At 44.8% G+C, this 18185-nt stretch overlaps 2 protein-coding genes across 9 annotated transcripts; one reads left to right on the forward strand and one right to left on the reverse strand.

The window, feature by feature from the left end:
* Positions 1–1433: 1433 nt before the first annotated feature.
* On the reverse strand, positions 1434–2490 carry LOC100502126 (uncharacterized). The gene is made up of 4 exons (NM_001196622.1): positions 2427–2490; positions 2249–2340; positions 1761–2074; positions 1434–1649 (listed from the first exon to the last, which is right to left on the reverse strand). Exons 3-4 carry the CDS (start codon positions 2016–2018, stop codon positions 1548–1550), a joined length of 360 nt encoding a protein of 119 aa, NP_001183551.1. The 5' UTR covers positions 2019–2074; positions 2249–2340; positions 2427–2490; the 3' UTR covers positions 1434–1547.
* Positions 2491–6511: 4021 nt separating this feature from the next.
* LOC103643482 (uncharacterized) lies at positions 6512–11386 on the forward strand. Of its 8 annotated transcripts, none has more exons than XM_020546766.2 (6): positions 6512–6657; positions 8047–8119; positions 9746–9808; positions 9876–10183; positions 10319–10391; positions 10469–11386. In XM_020546766.2, exons 4-6 carry the CDS (start codon positions 9902–9904, stop codon positions 11020–11022), a joined length of 909 nt encoding a protein of 302 aa, XP_020402355.1. In that variant the 5' UTR covers positions 6512–6657; positions 8047–8119; positions 9746–9808; positions 9876–9901; the 3' UTR covers positions 11023–11386. The 8 variants fall into 8 exon arrangements, 2 of the variants coding, with proteins under 2 accessions (XP_020402355.1, XP_020402354.1); XM_020546765.2 differs by having other exon boundaries at positions 6647–6704; positions 10469–11375; XR_002266414.2 differs by lacking the exons at positions 9746–9808; positions 9876–10183; positions 10319–10391; positions 10469–11386 and adding exons at positions 7782–7916; positions 8204–8236 and having other exon boundaries at positions 6617–6657.
* Positions 11387–18185: the final 6799 nt, after the last annotated feature.

Below are 18185 nucleotides of genomic sequence, written 5' to 3' on the forward strand. Positions count from 1 at the left end.
CAAGGCAACAGCTTTGGTGTTTGTTGGGATGGCTGCTGAAGATAAGGACTTGTGGCTGATAAGTTACCTGGGTAGCCAAAACTACTACTGTTAAAGGAATCTGAAACTTAAATGTTTCATTTTGGCATAACCACCTGACCACAGGTAAATGACTCATTTTGGACCTAACCAACTAACTATTTTGTATAATTGTGTTAAGTTGATTGTTACTTCTAGTTAGTAGGTTTGGTAAACATGGGTGGGACATAGCATATGGAACTGTTGGTATGCGGATTCTACTGGCGATATGGATTGATGATCCGTGTAGTATGGAGTAGGTGGTGGTAATGGGTTGTTTTCTTGTTTAAGTGTTCTCATGTCCATTTCAGACAGCAGAAGGGAAAGGGATACTCTGGTAATGTGGGCAACCTGGTCATCCCTTGTGATATTCTGGTGATGTGTTGTTGTACTTTTGGAACTTTTTAATGTAGTGTTTTATTATTTATACTTACTGACAGTTTGTTCGTTTGGCTTTAATCTATATTGGCTTCTACAAATTCTACAATGTTTTTGTCTCTGTGAATTGCAGCTGCAGCAGCTGGCTTTAATCCGAAGCAAACAACCCCAACGGTGGGTTCTACAAATGTTGCTACAAGAGCTACAAAACCAGAGATGGAGCAATGCACCCCTACAGTCGGTACTTGGAAGATCATGGATGCATGAAGTGCCGTGAAGAAGTAAAAGATGCCAAGTCAACTTGGTGATATTAAAAACTTTGTTGTTGGGTTACATATTATATTTCAGTTAGTTGTAATGATTAGCAATGTTAGTCAAGTGAACCTAGACTACTGGTATTTGTAGGTGTGCATCATGTATTTGGAAACTTGTAGCTGGTAGTGACTGTTACCGGTTTGTAACTGTTGGTGAACTAGAGTTGGCAATTATAACTACCATTCATGTTTATGCAGTTTACCAAACACAAAAGTATTCTCTACACAATACAAGCCAATGTGGTAGACTAGTGTATGGTTTACTAAACAGATGTCTAATATAGCTAGGGGTGATAATGGATCGTAATCCAAATACTTTTCACAAATTGTTAAAGCCTTAAATAAATTTTAGTTAAAAATAAATAGAAATAGAGCCCGACCTTATTTAATCTTCAAATTTTATAGTGTAAAATTTTAAAGCCTGTTGTCACCACTAACTGTAGTCATTGCCCAATGCGACTAACCAAACACGATAAAATGGATTGGCAAAGCAAGGCTACAAAAATGCCTGCATTATGTGTAGCTAGCCTGAATAGAGCTAAGAAAGTGTGCCAAACAGCCACATAGTCATGCCATGCTATTTCAGGCTTGCTGTATCACGCCGCCCGTGGCTCGTCTATCGCGATGCAGTGATGTGCGACGAAAACATTTTCTATCACAGAAATTCAAAGACCAACAACATTTGAACTTGCCGCTACTCATATTATAAAAACTTAAAAAGTCATGTCTTTGATAGCACCAAATGTTAAAAATGGTAAAAACAATTGTCGAATTATCAAGCAAAAAAGCAGTACAGCCTCAGATAACAATAGGTCTGAACGGTACAATATAGTTTGCGTTTTTCACTATAATAGCCAGCCATGGATCTTCAATCGTCATCACCAAAGGTGGTCTTCTTTCCTACAAAATTCAAGGCAAGGTTCCAAATCAAGGGCGGACACAACAAACATAGCTCAAACTGGATACAAAATTAATCTGGCAAAACAAAACTTAAAACAAGCAATTGTTTACCTGTACTAGCTGTACCAGCGGTCTGTCTGAAAGGCGTACCCCTTCCACCACGGCCTCTGTCACCCCTTCCACCACGGCCTCCAAATCCACGCCCACGGCTACCACCACGCCCCCTGTCACTCCTCCCTCCTCTGCCACCACTGAAGCCGCCACTCCTCCCTCTGCCACCACCCCTGTCACCACTGAAGCCACCGCTGTTATCAGGTCTCGGCTTGGCTTCATCGACATACAAGCTGTAGCCACCAAGGTCGGTTCCATTCAACTCGTATGCTTTATTCAAGGAATCTGGGTCCTTGAAATCCATGTACGCCATTCTGCAAACCAAGCAAAGCAATGTGTAAAGTCACCGACAAGAATGGGAGACTTCGGCAGATGATGACATTCCAAAGGAAAGCATAATAATATCAACGTTCCTCCTGAATCTCTTGCTGAAAAAATTATGTCTCTAACCTAATATAAAAGAATGATATGTCAAGGAGCCAACTAACCCTTTGCTTACACCAGTGTCATAATCCTTTGGAATTGAAATCCGGGTGATATCTCCACATGATCCAAAATGCTCTTCAAGAGCGGTGCGGATCTGGCAAATAAGTACCATCAGATATTAATAAGAAACAGAACACAAACACAATGAAAAGTGACCAAAAAAAAGGTTACTCAAATTACCTGGTCCTCTCCACCAGAGGTGTCAAAGCCCTTAATAAACACGGTGTTGCCTGACCTTGGAGCGAACTTCTTGAAAGAACCGTTGTCCTTCCTGAGCAACACACAAAATTATGGCCAATATGAATTACTGGTAGAAGCAAAGGTATCATAGAGCATTCCCTACTGAATAACCACAGCACCAATAAATAAGATAGAGGATAACCCGCTGCTAGGAGTGTATGCACCCCTCTCGGTAGCCATGTCAATCCTTAGAGGCCGTCCCATCAGGTCATGACCAACAAATTCAAGAGCCTAAGATGAAGAAAGAGTTCAGGTGTCAGAGCCTAAGATGAAGCTGCTCTTGTGACAGTTTAACTAGCATCAGAACATGGTGCCAGTGACCAGTGAGGTGTTTTGCTCCATTAACAGTTGAAATAAGCAGCATAGATTTAAAAGATAATCAAGGAGATTGCTCACCTTCTGAGCAGCTTCAACAGTAGCGAATTCAACATGTCCAAAACCCTTGAAACTCCCATCATCAAAAGTAGCCAAACGAACATCAACAACTTCACCAGCCTCCTCAAAAAATTCCTTACTACATGATGTGGAGAAATGGTGTTAGTGGCAACGCATTTGGAGAAAAAAATGGCACATTTAACAAACTTACACTTGTTCACGCTCTATACTGTAGGCTAAATTCCCAACAAAAATAGTCTTTGAACCAGTAGCCTGACTTTGGCTTTTGGCAGGAGTTTTAGGCTGCAAAGATAAGACAGTTATCAAACATCCATTTAATGTTCATTTGGTAGGTAAATTAAAGAATTCCATAGATAGCAGAATACTTCATTATGTGCCGGCTTCTGGGTAGTGACTACAGAAGTTTCCTGAACATCAAAGAAACTGTTATATCCGGACTTAAAAAGATGCAGAGGTAATCAGTAGCTAATTATGCAAAAAAAAATACAGTTAGATGCAAAAAAATACAATTAGATGCAGAGATAACTTGGTAGTTAATTGTGCAAAAAATTACAATTATCCCCTTAATTTTAGAACAAAAGGCTTCAAAAGTCAAACATTTTTCTTAGGAGTCTTACTTCTTAGTTGGTTTGTCACTTTCCGGATCTTTTTTATATGTAGTTTTTTATAAGACAAACAAATTAAGATTACATAGGTACAACAGCCAACATATGTTATATAAAAATTAAAAGCATCTGCAAAATCTCATACTACCTTAGTTTCAACTTGTTCTGTATCCTCATCATCAGAGCTTTCTTCTGAACTTTCATCATCTTCATCACTGCTGCTTTTTTTCTTTGAAACATTAGTGGCAGCCTTTGCAGCACCAGAAGGTGCAGAATTCTGCAAGTACAAGAAACAGTAAAATGGTGACAATCTTCAGAAGGCATAGTTGCAGACATGACAAGAATAAACAGTACCTTAGTTTTCTTTTGTGGAGGTTCCTCATCACTTTCATCAGAACTCTCATCAGAGCTGTCATCAGATTTCTCGCTGGACTAGAGAGAGAGAGTTTCTAATGAGTCCAATGTAATGTATACTAAACAATTGAATAAAACCCAAAAGCATACTCCCACCATTTATTATGCAACCAGTATTTTCATATGAAAGTACAGAATCAGATTCAGGCGTTAAAAACATTGGCCTACAAAATAACTCTTTGTACACTAAATGAAGTGGCAATGACTGTGAATAGTTGACTTCAATCAAAATCAAAATACACCTAAATAAACTGGCAGGGGGAGTACAAGTAAATAAAATAAGATTTTATAAGAGAGTACTTGTTCATTCTTTTTATTTGTTGCTAGAGGCCTTTTCGCAGGGACAGTAGGTTTTTCAGGCTGTAAAGACAAGAGAGCAGAATTAATAACTGCATGATCAAAAAATAACATGAGTGGGAAAATAATGCCACCTACTTCTGAATCTTCTGAATCTGACTGTGAGTCAGTTTCTGAGCTCTCACTAGAATCTTCCTTCTTTTTAATAGCAGCAGCCTTGGCAGGTTGTACTGTTTTCGCATTGCTATCCTGGATGCAAATATAAAATGAAGCTTTTTCAGAAGTGAATTAAGTATGAATTCTATTCAAGTTTTGTAGTAAGGTGACTACCTCATCGTCAGACTCAAATTCACTATCAGAATCAGAACTGCTACCAGATTCTTCCTTTTTCTTGGCTACTACTTGAGCTTTAGCAGGAATATCCTACAGATATTATTTGTGTTAGGATTTTTACTGACAAATTATGTTTGCCAAAGAACAGCTATCAAAGATGCATGAATCAAGAAACAAGTGCAACACATGAAGCCACAAATAAATTACATCTGATTCATCCTCATCAGAATCACTGTCAGAGCTGTCAGATTCTTGGGTCTTCTTTTGCACAGAGGGAACCGGAGGCTTCTTTAGGTTAGCAGCAGGTTTCTGAAATGCAAGAAAGTGAAACAAATGTCAGTGAAACCAGGAAAAAAGAAATCACGGTAAGCTTGATTGGAGATTACTGAATGCAGGAACCCTGCATAGAAACTACACAATGGAGCCTGATTGTAGTAAGGTGACTACCTCATCCTCGGACTCAGAATCACTATCAGAATCAGAACTGCTACTGGACTCTTCCTTTTTCTTGGCTACTACTTGAGCTTTAGCAGGAATATCCTACAGAAATTGTTTGCGTTACGATTTTTACTAACAAATTATGTTGACAAAGAACAGCTATCAAAGATGCATGAATCAAGAAACAAGTGCAACAAATAAATCCACAAATAAATTACATCTTCTGATTCATCCTCATCAGAATCACTGTCAGAGCTATCAGATTCTTGGGTCTTCTTTTGCACAGAGGCAACAACAGGCTTCTTTAGGCTAGCAGCAGGTTTCTGAAAAGCAAGAAAAAAGAAATCAAGATAAGCTTGATTGGAGATTACTGACTGCAGTAACCCCACATAGAAATTACAGTGGTGCCTGATTGTACATAGTACATAGCTTGTATCTACATATGTGTTCCTCTACATAGTTATTTATTAGAGGTGACCCCAGTGACAATGTGGGCTGACTCATAGGACATCTCATAGTTAGAAGAGTAATAATTCATTCATCTATGACAGCGTGTGTGCGGTGTGGAAGCTCAAGACGCATAAAAAGAAAAATTAACAGAATGTGAATCATCATTTGACACATAGCAGATGTAAAAAATAATAATAATACACCAGGCTACAAATGATTCATCAATGGAATGAAAATTCCAAGAATAAGAATTAAAAAGCATTCAAGATTTATCTCTCAAGATAGAATAGAAAACAAATACTTACTTCATCCTCATCTGAGCTACTGTCAGAGCTGCTGCTATCAGGTTTAACCTGTTTTGAACCATTACTGACTGCTGTGACAGGTTTTTTTGAAAGGACAGTGGGCTTCTTTGAAAGGACAGTGGGCTTCTTTGAAAGGACCGTGGGCTTCTTTGCTGGTTCCTCATCAGAGCTGCTATCATCACTGTCACTGCTATCATCACTGCTGCTACTACTGGCAGGAGGCTTTTTTGAACCGGCAACTGGTTTTTTGGAAGGTTCCTAATTTAAGGGGAAAATATAAGTATGTATGATCTTGGTAAGAGGAAAGCCCCAAAAGCAAGTGAACAATGCTTACATCGTCTGAGGAGCTCTCAGAGCTGCTGTCATCACTGGACTCCTGTTTAGCAGGTTGTGTACTTTTCTTCGGTTGAATAACCTTCTTCGGCTGGACCTTAACCTGCAAACATGTCATTTTTCTGGTAAGAAATTTTCAATGGAAACCAAATGAAAAGCCATTCTTTTTATTCATATACTAGATACTATTAAGCACAAGAGGAAACTGATGTCATTAAACACTTCCAGAAAAAGACTCCTGAAAATCAGTTTTAAGGGGAATCTAAAAAATTAGTGGGGGTAGATTTTAATCCTTCCTCCAACAGATCCCTTAAGGGCATGTTCGTTTAGGCCTTTCCCGGCAGGGAATAGAGACCAAACCCCGTGGATTCCTCCCCTCTGGAAATAAGCCCGGCCCATAAAAAACAAGCGTTCGATTACACCCGACGTGGACCGTATCCAGATTTTTCCTCGTCTTTTCGGCCCGGGAACCGCGCCTCGTCGACCGGGGGTGGAAAATATCCCGTCTGAAGCACACGCGAACGCGAAGGGCACACGACGGCTGTGGACACAACATTCTTCTCTCCGGCGTCGATCTGCTCTAGCGGCCGCTTCTCACCGGTATGCTCCTTCCTCCTTCCTCCAACATGGAAATATGTTTCTCACCGGTAAGCACGTCCTCCTCCTCTTCCTTTCGTCGTCGATAGATCTGGATCAGCGGTTTTAGTACCTAGATCGAACTTGGAAGATGGATTTGGATCAAACCTGGCGGAGGTGCGGTGCTGTGGGAGACGACCCAGAATGAGAGGTCGACGGTGCTGTGGGAGACGACCCAGAATGAGAGGTCGACGGCGACACGGCGCCCGCGTAGGTACCCCGCGCCCTCGTGCCGCGTGTAGGGCTTTAGCAGGTCCCAGAAGCTGCCCCCCACTCCCATCTCTTTCTCTCCGTTTCTGCCTCTCCCATTGGCGTCGGTCAGGTTCGGGCCGTCGGTCGTGGCGGAGGTCGAATTCAAGGGCGGGGAAGTTCAGACTTGCGCCCGGCCGCCGCGCCTGGGAGTGACCTCGGGGCGACTTTCTATCCTCTGGACTCTGGTGCTGGGCAGTATGGCCTGTGTACTGAAGAGGTAGGTGTCCAGGCTCCGATTCGGCATGTACTCGTAGACAAGCAGCTTCTCCTGTCCCTTCACGAAACGCCTAGAAGCTTGGCGAGGTTGTTGTGCTGGAGCTTGGCGACCAGCAGCAGCTCGTTCCTCAGCTCTTTCAGGCCTTACCCCGAAGCCTTGTCCAGCCTCTTCACAGCGATTCGCTGGCCATAAGGCAAGAAACGCTGCAATTTTAGGCACCGTGCTTGCTTGCTTATGAGATGTGTCTCCCTCTCTCTACGTACTCTCTAGCTAGCGTAGGAGCAAGGGTAGTAGTAGTACCTTGTATACTTTCAGCTTTTATTCTTGTTATTCTAAGTATGTTTTCACCTCCCTCGACTCTTATTATATTGGAGGAGATTTTAATATTCTAAGGAGTAGCAAAGAGGAAAATGATGATAGGTTTAATTGTCGGTGGCCTTTTCTTTTTCAATTATAACTTGAGAGCCATTTGTGGTTGCTTACACTTTCGTATAAGCTAGCATTCCAGCACAGTATCAGTTTGGTTTCAGCGACCACACGACCACTTAGCAACACGACTTAATAATGTCTATTATAAGTTATAACAATGGCTCATAGCTGATGATATAGTTCACACTAGTTATGCAGGCAAACCGACAAAGACATTCTACAGTTCTCTTCAACTGAAGCCTTGCTGAAATTTGAAAGTTCAAGTGCAAAGTGAATTTTAATAATGAGAAGTTGTGCATCTGACACAGGATGGTGTTAAAAAAATGTACTTGTCTATATGTATACCTTTAAAAAAATTAAACATTTTTTAACCCTGCAATGTTTCAGTTTAGAGTATATATATTTACTTGTACTTGTCTATATGTACTTCTAACAAAAACTTATTATATTTCTAGATTATCCCTGCACCAGTTCGAGTTGGAGAAGACGAACTTCCACCGTCTTGGGACCCTATATCCTCTCCTTTAGGTACTTGTTATATTCTAAATGTTCTTTATTACACCATGTTCTATTTTTGTTGGTGTTTATTTTCTGTCATGAATTTTGTTTTAGTTAGCAATGGATGTGGCACTAAGAGATCACCTTAGACAGAGGAGAGATGATGATGATGATGACATGATGTTGTTTTTTCTCCCTATGCTACATATATTGGGTTCTAGTTCAAACATAGTAAGGGAAAAGAAGCGAAGGCATACATCAAAGTTAAGTGGCGAAGAACATGTTCAGGAGTTGCTCCAAGGTCATTTGAAGAACTGTCGGGTAGCGTTCAGGATGGAGCCTGAAATTTTCAAATCGTTGGCAAGTTATCTTAGAAGAGAGGGGCTGGTTCGTGATACAAGAATTAAGGTCGAGGAAAAGCTAGCATTCTTCTTATACATGCTCAGCCATAATGCCTCGTTTGAAGACCTAATAGAAGAATTTGGGCATAGTGGTGATACATTTCATCATCACATAAAGCATTTCTTTGACCTAGTTGTTCCTGTCCTCTCCAAGCAATTCCTGAAGCCACCAAATCCTAATCATGTCCATCAAAAAATCGAAAGGAATCCTCGGTTTTATCCCTACTTTAAGGTGATTACATGAACTATTCTATCATATGTCAATAACTGTTCGTTTCCTTCCAATGTTTAGAAAATCACATGCCGTTTTTTCTATGCAGAATTGCATTGGTGCAATCGATGGCACTCATGTGCCTATATCGATATCACCTGACAAAGCCGCTCCATTTAGGAATAGGAAGGGCACTCTTACTCAAAATGTAATGGTAGCGTGTGATTTTGATCTCAATGTAACTTTCATATCCACTGGGTGGGAGGGGTCCGCGACGGATGCTAGAGTTCTTAGGGATGCAATGAACAATGGCTTTCAAGTACCCCTGGGGAAATTTTATTTAGTAGATGGCGGTTATGCCAACACACCATCTTTCCTTGCCCCATATCGCGGAGTTAGGTATCATTTGAAGGAATATGGGGCAGGTCGTCGAAGACCACAAAACTACAAGGAGATCTTTAATCATCGCCATGCAGTGTTGAGGAATCATATTGAAAGGGCCTTGGGAGTTATAAAGAAACGCTTCCCCATCCTTAAGGTTGCCACGTTTCACAAAATAGAAAACCAAGTGAAGATACCGGTAGCAGCTGCCGTGTTGCACAACATTATTCGGTCTCTCAAAGGAGATGAACAGTGGTTAGAAGATCAGGCAGAAAATGTTCAAGGCAATATTGTTGACCTTCCAGATGGAGATCAAAGCAATGATCAAGGCAGTGAACAAGGCAATAATCTCAGAGACACAATTGCACAACAAATGTGGATTGATTATCAACAACATAGAAGCAATTAGTGATGCATTAGAATATGTTTTAATGTTATTGGGATTGCAATAAGTTCTTAGGAAATGTAGTTTGTACTAGTTATGGTGCTTTAATGTTATTCGAATATGCTTTCATTTATGCTTTAAAAGTTATTGTTATTCACAATTATGCTTTCATGTTCTAATTATGCTCCTGTTATAAGTTGCCATGCTTGGAAGGGGGTCTCCAAGATTAAACATGCTTGCAAGGGGCTCTCCTAGATTTAACATGCTCTTATCTAAAGGTGCACAAAAGAAAAAATCTCCTATAGCTACTGCTTCAAAGACACATGGAGGCTCTCCAAAAGGTATACATGTTGGTTCTTTCTGATTAGTTTTGGTTCTTTCTTATGTTGTTTATGTGCTGATTTGCAGGGAAAACAAGAGCAAATTGGAATTCTATGTTAGAGAAGACCCTTGTTGACTTGTTACATGAACACAATACACCTGAATATAAGGGTAACAATGGTTGGACACCCGATGCATGGAACAAGATTGCCAAGGAATTTCAAGAGAGGGAAAGATATGCAGGTTTCTCAAAAGTTCAAATCCAAGAAAAGGAAAAGGAGTTAAAGAGAGATTACAGGATGTTGAAAGATGCGAGGAAACAAAGCGGAGTTTCTTGGGATGAGAAAAGGTGTATGATTCAAGCTGATCCACCGATATGGGACAACATAATCAAAGTAAGTTTATTACCATGTTTCTGTAAACTTGAGATCTTTTTGTGTGTTGTCAGTTCTTAGCTTGGCATCTACATGAATATTTAAGTGTTGTTTGTTTTATTCATCTTACATTTAGTTTCTTACTTTATTGTGCAGTCATTTCCAAGGGCTAAAAAATTCCGCAACAAATCTTTTCCTCTGTTTGAAGCTTTGGGAGAGCTACATGATGGTTAGTTTTCCTTTTACCAGTAACTAAGTTTATTCACTATGTTGTACTATTTCTTGCACTAAAACTTCATTGTATAGGTAATACTGCTGAAGGGACCTACAACTTCACTTCTACTCAACCAAATGGTCCAGATCTCACACAAATTGGGTCTGGAGATGTTCCTATCAATGTAGAAGACCGTGAAGATGTGGGAGACCCTTTGGCGGATCACAGACAAAATGAAGTAGAAGACAGAGTGTATAAAGTTGAAGGGGTTGATGCAAATGCTGATAGGCATGATGAAAGGTCAAAAAGGACTTCTGCTATTTCAAGGAATGAAGAAGAAAAAGGACCAAAGAGGCCGAAGAAGAGTTCCAACATAGAAACACTGATGGAGAGGTACCTAGACATTAGAAGCAAACAAACTGAAGATGAAGCGACACAATTGGCAAGAGAAAGGGAGACAAGGGGAGGTGATGATTTCTCAATTAAGAATTGCATAGCAGTTCTAAACACATTGGAAGTCACAAAAGAGGAGAAGGTCAAAGCATATAAGGTGTTCAAGGACCCTGACAATCGACAGATATTCTTGAGTGCATGCAATGATGATAGAGAGGCTGCATTGATGTGGTTGAGGGATGAGATGGCTTAGCAGGTATACCTATATAAACAAGCACACTTTATTGTTGATTCATTTTCATAGTATTTCCAACAACTTGCGCTAGTCTCCTAACGCTATAATAATATTTTTATACTTGCCTTTAAAATTTTAGTGGCGATGATGCACCGTCCAGCCGATATCCTCCAAAAATAGGGATGTCTTCCAAATTTTAAAGATTAGCTCTGAATGATAAATACATGCATGATGTGATGATTATAGTGTATTAGAATTGTGTTATATATTCCTAGAATTGCATAGCAGTTGTTTCTGGCTTTTGAACGTTCACAACTGGCAGAAAACCTGAATTATAATACATCCATGTATTTTGGATGCACATATGTTAAATACGAGGAACCTGAACTATAATCATGTCTTTTCTTCTGCCATGGGTGAACTGGCCGTTCCAAAATTTGACTAACGAGTGTTAGTTAGCAGTTTTGGAACTGATTCTGTTTTTCAATAGTTATACAAGGATCCCTTGGTCTTTCTGGTTTGACAGCACACTGCAGTGAAAATACATCTCTGCGAGTTTATATGGCTACACAAGTTGTCAATAGTATAAAACAAGAGATACCTTTTCTGCAACTTGTTTTTATGTCAAAAATCATGTTAGTTCCCCTGGGACTACAACACAAGCGATTGGCCCATGGAAGGCATTTCAATTCATATTTTCAAACTTATTCACTTTTCTTCCTAACAAATTGACAGTGGATCCATGCGTTCATTGGAAAAATATTAGACCCTACTTATTGATTGTTACTGATAATGCATCTTTTCAATAATTTGTTAGATTTTTTCACAGCCTCATTCTTATCTAATGCCTTTAGTTGTGAATGCCTTTAGTTGATAGCCAACTTGTTTTCTTTCTCCTTTTTTTTTCTTTTTAATCTGGCTGATCAGTTGACTGCAAGTGGAAATTCATAACGGAGCTTGCAGCAAATTCGATTTATTCTATAATCTATAGAATCTTACATGTACCAATTTGATTTGTTGCTCTATGCGTTTGCCCATGGCTTCATAACGGAGCTTGCAGCAAATTCGTTCCTTGTAACTTTCTTTGGCTCATATTTTTTAGTTTGGTCAGGACCATACCAATAAAAAAAATCACTTCCGTTAAAATATGCATTTTGTTCTTTAACTGTGCAAAGTTACTCTATTTATATCTTGTCTCCTAGGCCTAACTTGCTCTTATATTTGGTGTTTATGACAGAGAGCTGCATCTGAAGAAACCAATGAACATTAGGTATTATGAACAAGGGCTGTACTGTAATAATGTGGTTCTTGTAAACTAATTTTGCCTTTGAATTTTGTAATTGAATCATCCACGCAGCGTGCGACTTGCTTTTGTTTATATGGATCTATGAATTATCTGTAGCTACTCATTTGAACAGTTGCTTCATAATTGGCATTGGCATTGGCTGCTCAATTGTGTGCCTCTCCAACCTCCTCTACGCCATCTGGAGATATTTTGTGAATCGTACCGTTCTAGTATTGCTTTTAGCATTTTCAGCCATGGCTTAACCGAACAGGATTTTGGCATAGGGATTATTCCCTGACAGGGATTGTACCCCCAACGGGATTAAGTGACCGCATGGGGATCACTCATTCCCTGGGTGGAAAAATTCATCTTGGGGATTATATCCCAGGGAACCGAACACAGCCTAAAGTGGTAGATTGTTTCTGGGGAGCCCAAAACCCCCCTCATTTGTAGCTACAAAGCTACAAATGAGGGAGTTTTAAGGGCTATGAAAAAATTGGGAGCACTTTAGGGGAACTGTTGGAGACACGTTTTTGTTTTTGTGTTTTTCCCAAAAAAAACTTGATTTAGGGGAGACTTCTGAGGAGCTCTTGGCGATGCTCTTAGTGTATATATATCAAGGCAAAAAACAAAAAGTGCAAAACCATGTTTTTATGTGAATCTACAATGCAAACATCTAACAAGCAATCAATGCAAACCTCAGTTCTAGATATTTAGATCATATGCAGATACCAAAGAACCATAAGGAATTTTTTCATCGCACTTTCTTTGCTAACACATTTTTATGCAATTGGTTGCTTTAAAAATAGCATAAACCTTGTCTCACATATTCAATAAAGGAATTACTACTGCAACTGCTAGCTCTTGGGTCTATGAGTATCAAAGAAACTAAATAAAATCAATCGGCAGCACACAGAATATAGTAACGATGAAAACACTGTCATACAATCAATTGTGGGTTTGTGACATAGTAAATCAAAGCAATCTCCCGAGTTCAAAATAGCTTATAATTTTTAACTAAAGGAGAAACATGAGCCAAAAGAGAAGAATGTTATATCACCTCCACTTCGGAATCTGAAGAATCCTCCTCAGAGCTGCTGCTCTCAACTTTCTTTGGAGGGGGCTGCTTCTTAACCGGCACAGCTTTTTCAGGTACGGTCTTTTGCTTCTTTGCACTCACGGCCTTCTCAATCTCATCTTCTGCATTTCTCTTCCCTGCTCATTATGATTTAAAAAACTCTTGTGACACTGTGATAAGTGTGGTATATACAAATCAACAAGACAACATAATCAACAATTATTCCATTGCAACAATAGAGCTATGAAAAGCCTTACCCTTCTTTGCAGATTTCCCCTCTGGAACTGAGACAGCAGCAGGTGCAGCCTTAACACTGGACTTCTTGCTTGATTTACCCATAATGCCTCAGCTAAAAAACGGGGGCACTAATTTAAGAATAAGGCATATAACAATACTGATACAGAACATGCACCACAACAACAACATAAATAATATGCCCATCCTAACAGAGTTAGAAGACACATGTCAAAATAAAGGGAAAATTTTGAAGTCCCGCTACCTCGTAAATATTGGTCAATTTAACATCGGATGAAAACTAAAAACTCCCATTTCATTCGAGGTAATTAGTCAGCCCCGTGCACACATGCTAGTAAAATGGTAGAGAAATATATCAGCCAGTCATGTTAGGCGAGACTCGCGCTCCACCACGCAGGCAGCAATTACGCAACCCGGCAGCGAATAGGGTGGATTGGAGAGAGCTAAACATTCGTATTCGATGACTCGCAGATACCCAATGATCCCGCGGAACCAACAATAAATCAAGCACTTCATCCAGGAATAGATTTCCTTACCGAGCGTAGGGGATCGGGATGACGGCGCAAGAAGGGGTAGGGGGTGAAGGGGTAGGGGGTGAAGGACTGAAGGGGCGGGGCGGGCGGGCGGCGGCGCTGCAGGATGGGTAGGGTTCCGGTCGGCTCGGGGCGGAAGGGTTTTTGGTGGGTTTGGGCTGCGGCGCACGGCTTTTATACGAGGCAGAAGAAAAGCGCCAATTTTGAATTGCGTCCCTGCTATTTTACGTAAACATATATAAAATCACAAGGAGTGAAATGCAAAGTAGTTAGATATTTTCATACGAGCCTAGAGGCAGGTGGGCTTTATGGGCCAGACAGAGAGGCCGATATGGTTTGATGGTGTGTGTGTGCAGACGAAGGGCGCGTTTGCTTTATTCGCTGAGCGAATGTTTTAAGGGTTTATTTGACATGGTTTCAGTTTCAGCGCTAAACTCTAAAAAAGACTAGATAAAATTTTGTCAAATTGCTTAATTCTAGAGTTGTTAATTCTATGGAATATTTTTTGAAGCTGTCCAATCAAGAAACTGCAACAAAATCCATATCAAAGAGGGTCTAAAAACAAAATTGTCGGCGTTCCGAGACCGGGGGTCCCTGAGCCGACGAGTGAATGTCGCCGCGTGCCCCAGCCCAGATAGGTCGAGCGCGAGGGCGAGCGCGAAGGGGGGAAAGCGAGGCGGCCGGAGACCGGCGTGAGAGATGTGGGAATCCCGCGGCCTTCGTGTTCGTCCCGCGCCCAGGTCGGGTGCGCTTGCAGTAGGGGGTTACAAGCGTCCACGCAGTAGAGGGAGCGAGCGCCTGTCTCGTCCTCGTCCCCGCGCGGCCAACCTTCTCTAAGAGGGCTCTGGTCCTTCCTTTTATAGGCGTAAGGAGAGGACCCAGGTGTACAATGGGGGGTGTAGCAGAGTGCTACGTGTCTAGCGGAGGAGAGCTAGCGCCCTAAGTACACGCTGTCGTGGCAGCCGGAGAGATTTTGGCGCCCAGCTGGTGTGATGTCGTGGTCGTCGGAGGAGCGATGGAGCCTGGCGGAGGGACAGCTGTCGGAGCGGTTGAGTCCTTGCTGACGTACTCTTGCTTCCGTAAGGGGGCTGAGAGCCGCCGTCGTCACAGAGTATGCGGGGCGCCATCATTGCCTATCTGGCGGAGCGAGCCAGATGAGACGCCGGTCTTGTTCCCTGGGGCCCGAGTCAGCTCGGGGTAGGGTGATGATGGCACCTCCTGTTGATGTGGCTGGTCTGCGCCCTAGGTTGGGCGATGTGGAAGCTCCTCCGAAGTCGAGGTCGAGTCTGTCTTCCGTGGCCGAGGTCGAGTCCGAGCCCCTGGGTCGGGCGAGGCGGAGGCCGCCGGCTGAGGCCAGGGCGGATTCCGAGCCCTGGGGTCGGGCGGAGCGGAGTTCGCCGTCTTCTGGGGCTGAGCCCAAGTCCGAGCCCTGGGTCGGGCGGAGCGGAGTTCGCCGTCTTCCGGGACTTAGCTCGAGTCCGAGCCTGGGTCGGGCGGAGCGGAGTTCGCCGTCTTCCGGGACTTAGCCCGAGTCCGAGCCCTGGGTCGAGCGGAGCGGAGTTCGCCGTCTTCCGGGGCTTAGCCCGAGTCCGAGCCCTGGGTCGGGCGGAGCGGAGTTCGCCGTCTTCCGGGGCTTAGCCCGAGTCCGAGCCCTGGGTCGGGCGGAGCGGAGTTCGCCGTCTTCCGGGGCTTAGCCCGAGTCCGAGCCCTGGGTCGGGCGGAGCGGAGTTCCCCGTCTTCCAGGACTTAGCCCGAGTCCGAGCCCTGGGTCGGGCGGAGCGGAGTTCGCCGTCTTCCGGGACTTAGCCCGAGTCCGAGCTCTGGGTCGGGCGGAGCGGAGCTTCCTATGGTGCCTTCGGCCGGGCCTGACTGCCTGTCAGTCTCACTCTATCAAGTGGCACCGCAGTCGGAGTGGCGCAGGCGACGCTGTCCTTCTGTCAGGCCGGTCAGTGGAGCGGCGAAGTGACGGCGGTCACTTCGGCTCTACCGGCTGGGGGGCGCGCGTCAGGATAAAGGTGTCAGGCCACCTTTGCATTAAATGCTCCTGCGATTTGGTCGGTCGGTGCGGCGATTTGGTCAGGGTTGCTTCTTGGCGAAGACAGGGCCTCGGGCGAGCCGGAAATATGTTCGCCGCTGGAGGGGGGCCTCGGGCGAGACGGAAATCCTCCGGGGTCGGCTGCCCTTGTCCGAGGCTAGGCTCGGGCGAGGCGCGATCGAGTCCCTCGAATGGACTGATCCCTGACTTAATTGCACCGAGGCCTCGGAGGAGTGGTTTCACTCCTTCGAGGTCTTAATGCCTCGCGTAATGCTTTGGCTGGTCTGGTCGTTCCCTCATGCGAGCTGGCCGTAGCCCGGGTGTACGGTCGGGTCCCAAGTTCTCGGGCGGGTATGTTGACGTTGTCAACGGTTCGGCCGGAGCCGGTTTTGCGAGAGCAGCCCCCGAGCCTCTGCACAGGGCGAGAGGGCGATCAGGGACAGACTCGGCTTTTTTTACATACGCCCCTGTGTCGCCTTTCCGCAAGGAGGAGGGGGAAAGCGCCATGTTGCCCTCGATGGGCGCCGAACATGGTGTCTCCGGTGAGCTGCAAGCGAGTAATCCGAGTGGACGTCCGTGCCCCGTTCGTTAGGGGTCGGCTAGGGGCCCGGAGGCACGTCCAAAAGTACCTGCGGGTGATGTGCCGGACTCGGTCCCCTGGCGACGGGGTCCGAGGGCTCGATGCCTCCCTCCGATGGGATTCCGTTACAAGATCGTTCCCGCTGGTCTCGGAAATGTCCTAGGGTACCTCGGGAGCGCAACCCGAGCCTTGGTTATGTATCGAACGTACCCATGGTCATCCCTCGCTCGGCGTCTGAGGCGGCTGTGAACCCTTCGGGGGCCAGCCTTCGAACCCCTGATTAGTAGTGGGCGCAGAGCCCGAGTAGCCTGAGGCGGTCGTTGAACCCTTCCGAGGGGCCGGTCTTCGAACCTCTGACCAGTAGTGGGTGTAGGGCCCACGTGATCTGAGGCGGCTGTCGAACCCTTCCGAGGGGCTAGCCTTCGAACCTCTGATCAGTAGGGAGGCTCGGAGCCTGGTTCCTTCACGGGGAAGGATCCTTTTCGGGGTATCCCCCTTTCCCGGTCCCTGCTGCAAGAGAGAGAAAGAGGGAAAAAAGGAAAAGGATACGAAATCGAACGACGCGGCGTACCTTTTTTGACGCGGTCATTATGGCGAAGGCGAAGCGTCGCCCGCTTCTCCTGCCAGAGGCGCCGCCTGTCCCGCCCCGGAGTTAATGCGACGGGGTGAGTGGTTCGCGGGGCGGCCGTTGCGCGTGCGCGAGCCGTTCGGGGAACGGCTGTTTCGCTTCGCGTTTTTGAATCCCGCGTCCGGTCCGGGCAGAACGTTTGAACCGGTCTCGCCTTAGTCTTTATATACTCGGGAGAGGGTCTGGCGATGGTTCTTTGCTCCGCTTCCTGCCTCCCTCTTAGGTTTTCGCGACCCGAGAGACTTAGCCAGAGGAGAGGAAACCGCCCTCCCTGTCCCTTGCGCCGCCACCCCTTCCGCTCGGTGATGGCTGACCGGGTGACCATCATCTCGCCGCGCGACCCATGGCCTTTTTCCACGGTGACGGCGAGTGATCTGGAGGATCTTGTTGGCGAGGGTTTACTTCGCCCTCTCACCGATGAGCAGCGGCCGGAATGGATTCCTCCCGTGGGCGGAGCCGCTCCGTCCCCACCGCCGGGGTACATCGTGAGCTTCGTCTCCTTCCACGAGCGGGGATTTGGTGTGCCGGCGAGCCGCTTCATGCGGGCGATCCTGCACCACTACGGGGTGGAGTTGCACAACCTCAGCCCCAACTCCATCTCGCAGGTCGCCATCTTCGTAGCGGTGTGCGAGGGGTACTTGGGGATCGCCCCCCATTGGGATTTGTGGACCCATCTCTTTTTCGCGGAGCTCTTTGCTTCGCCGACGGGGGAGAGGAAGGTCCGCGCAGCAGTGCGGGCCGGCGGCTGCACCCTCCTACTGAGGCAATCGCGGGCGTCGCTGTATAT

This window comes from Zea mays, chromosome 1 (genome assembly GCF_902167145.1).
Source record: "Zea mays cultivar B73 chromosome 1, Zm-B73-REFERENCE-NAM-5.0, whole genome shotgun sequence".
Lineage (NCBI taxonomy): Eukaryota > Viridiplantae > Streptophyta > Magnoliopsida > Poales > Poaceae > Zea > Zea mays.

What these genes read in the sequence shown, in the direction of transcription:
- LOC100502126 (NM_001196622.1), bottom strand. Translation starts at nt 2,018, where the DNA reads ATGGAACCGACCTTGGTGGCTACAGCTTGTATGTCGATGAAGCCAAGC. An exon ending in CGCTGGTACAGCTAGTACAG is followed by an intron (nt 1,650 to 1,760) that starts GTAAACAATTGC and finishes TGAATTTTGTAG; the next exon opens with GAAAGAAGACCACCTTTGGT.
- LOC103643482 (XM_020546765.2), top strand. Translation starts at nt 6,660, where the DNA reads ATGCTCCTTCCTCCTTCCTCCAACATGGAAATATGTTTCTCACCG. An exon ending in TGGAAATATGTTTCTCACCG is followed by an intron (nt 6,705 to 8,046) that starts GTAAGCACGTCC and finishes TTATATTTCTAG; the next exon opens with ATTATCCCTGCACCAGTTCG. An exon ending in ACATGGAGGCTCTCCAAAAG is followed by an intron (nt 9,809 to 9,875) that starts GTATACATGTTG and finishes GCTGATTTGCAG; the next exon opens with GGAAAACAAGAGCAAATTGG.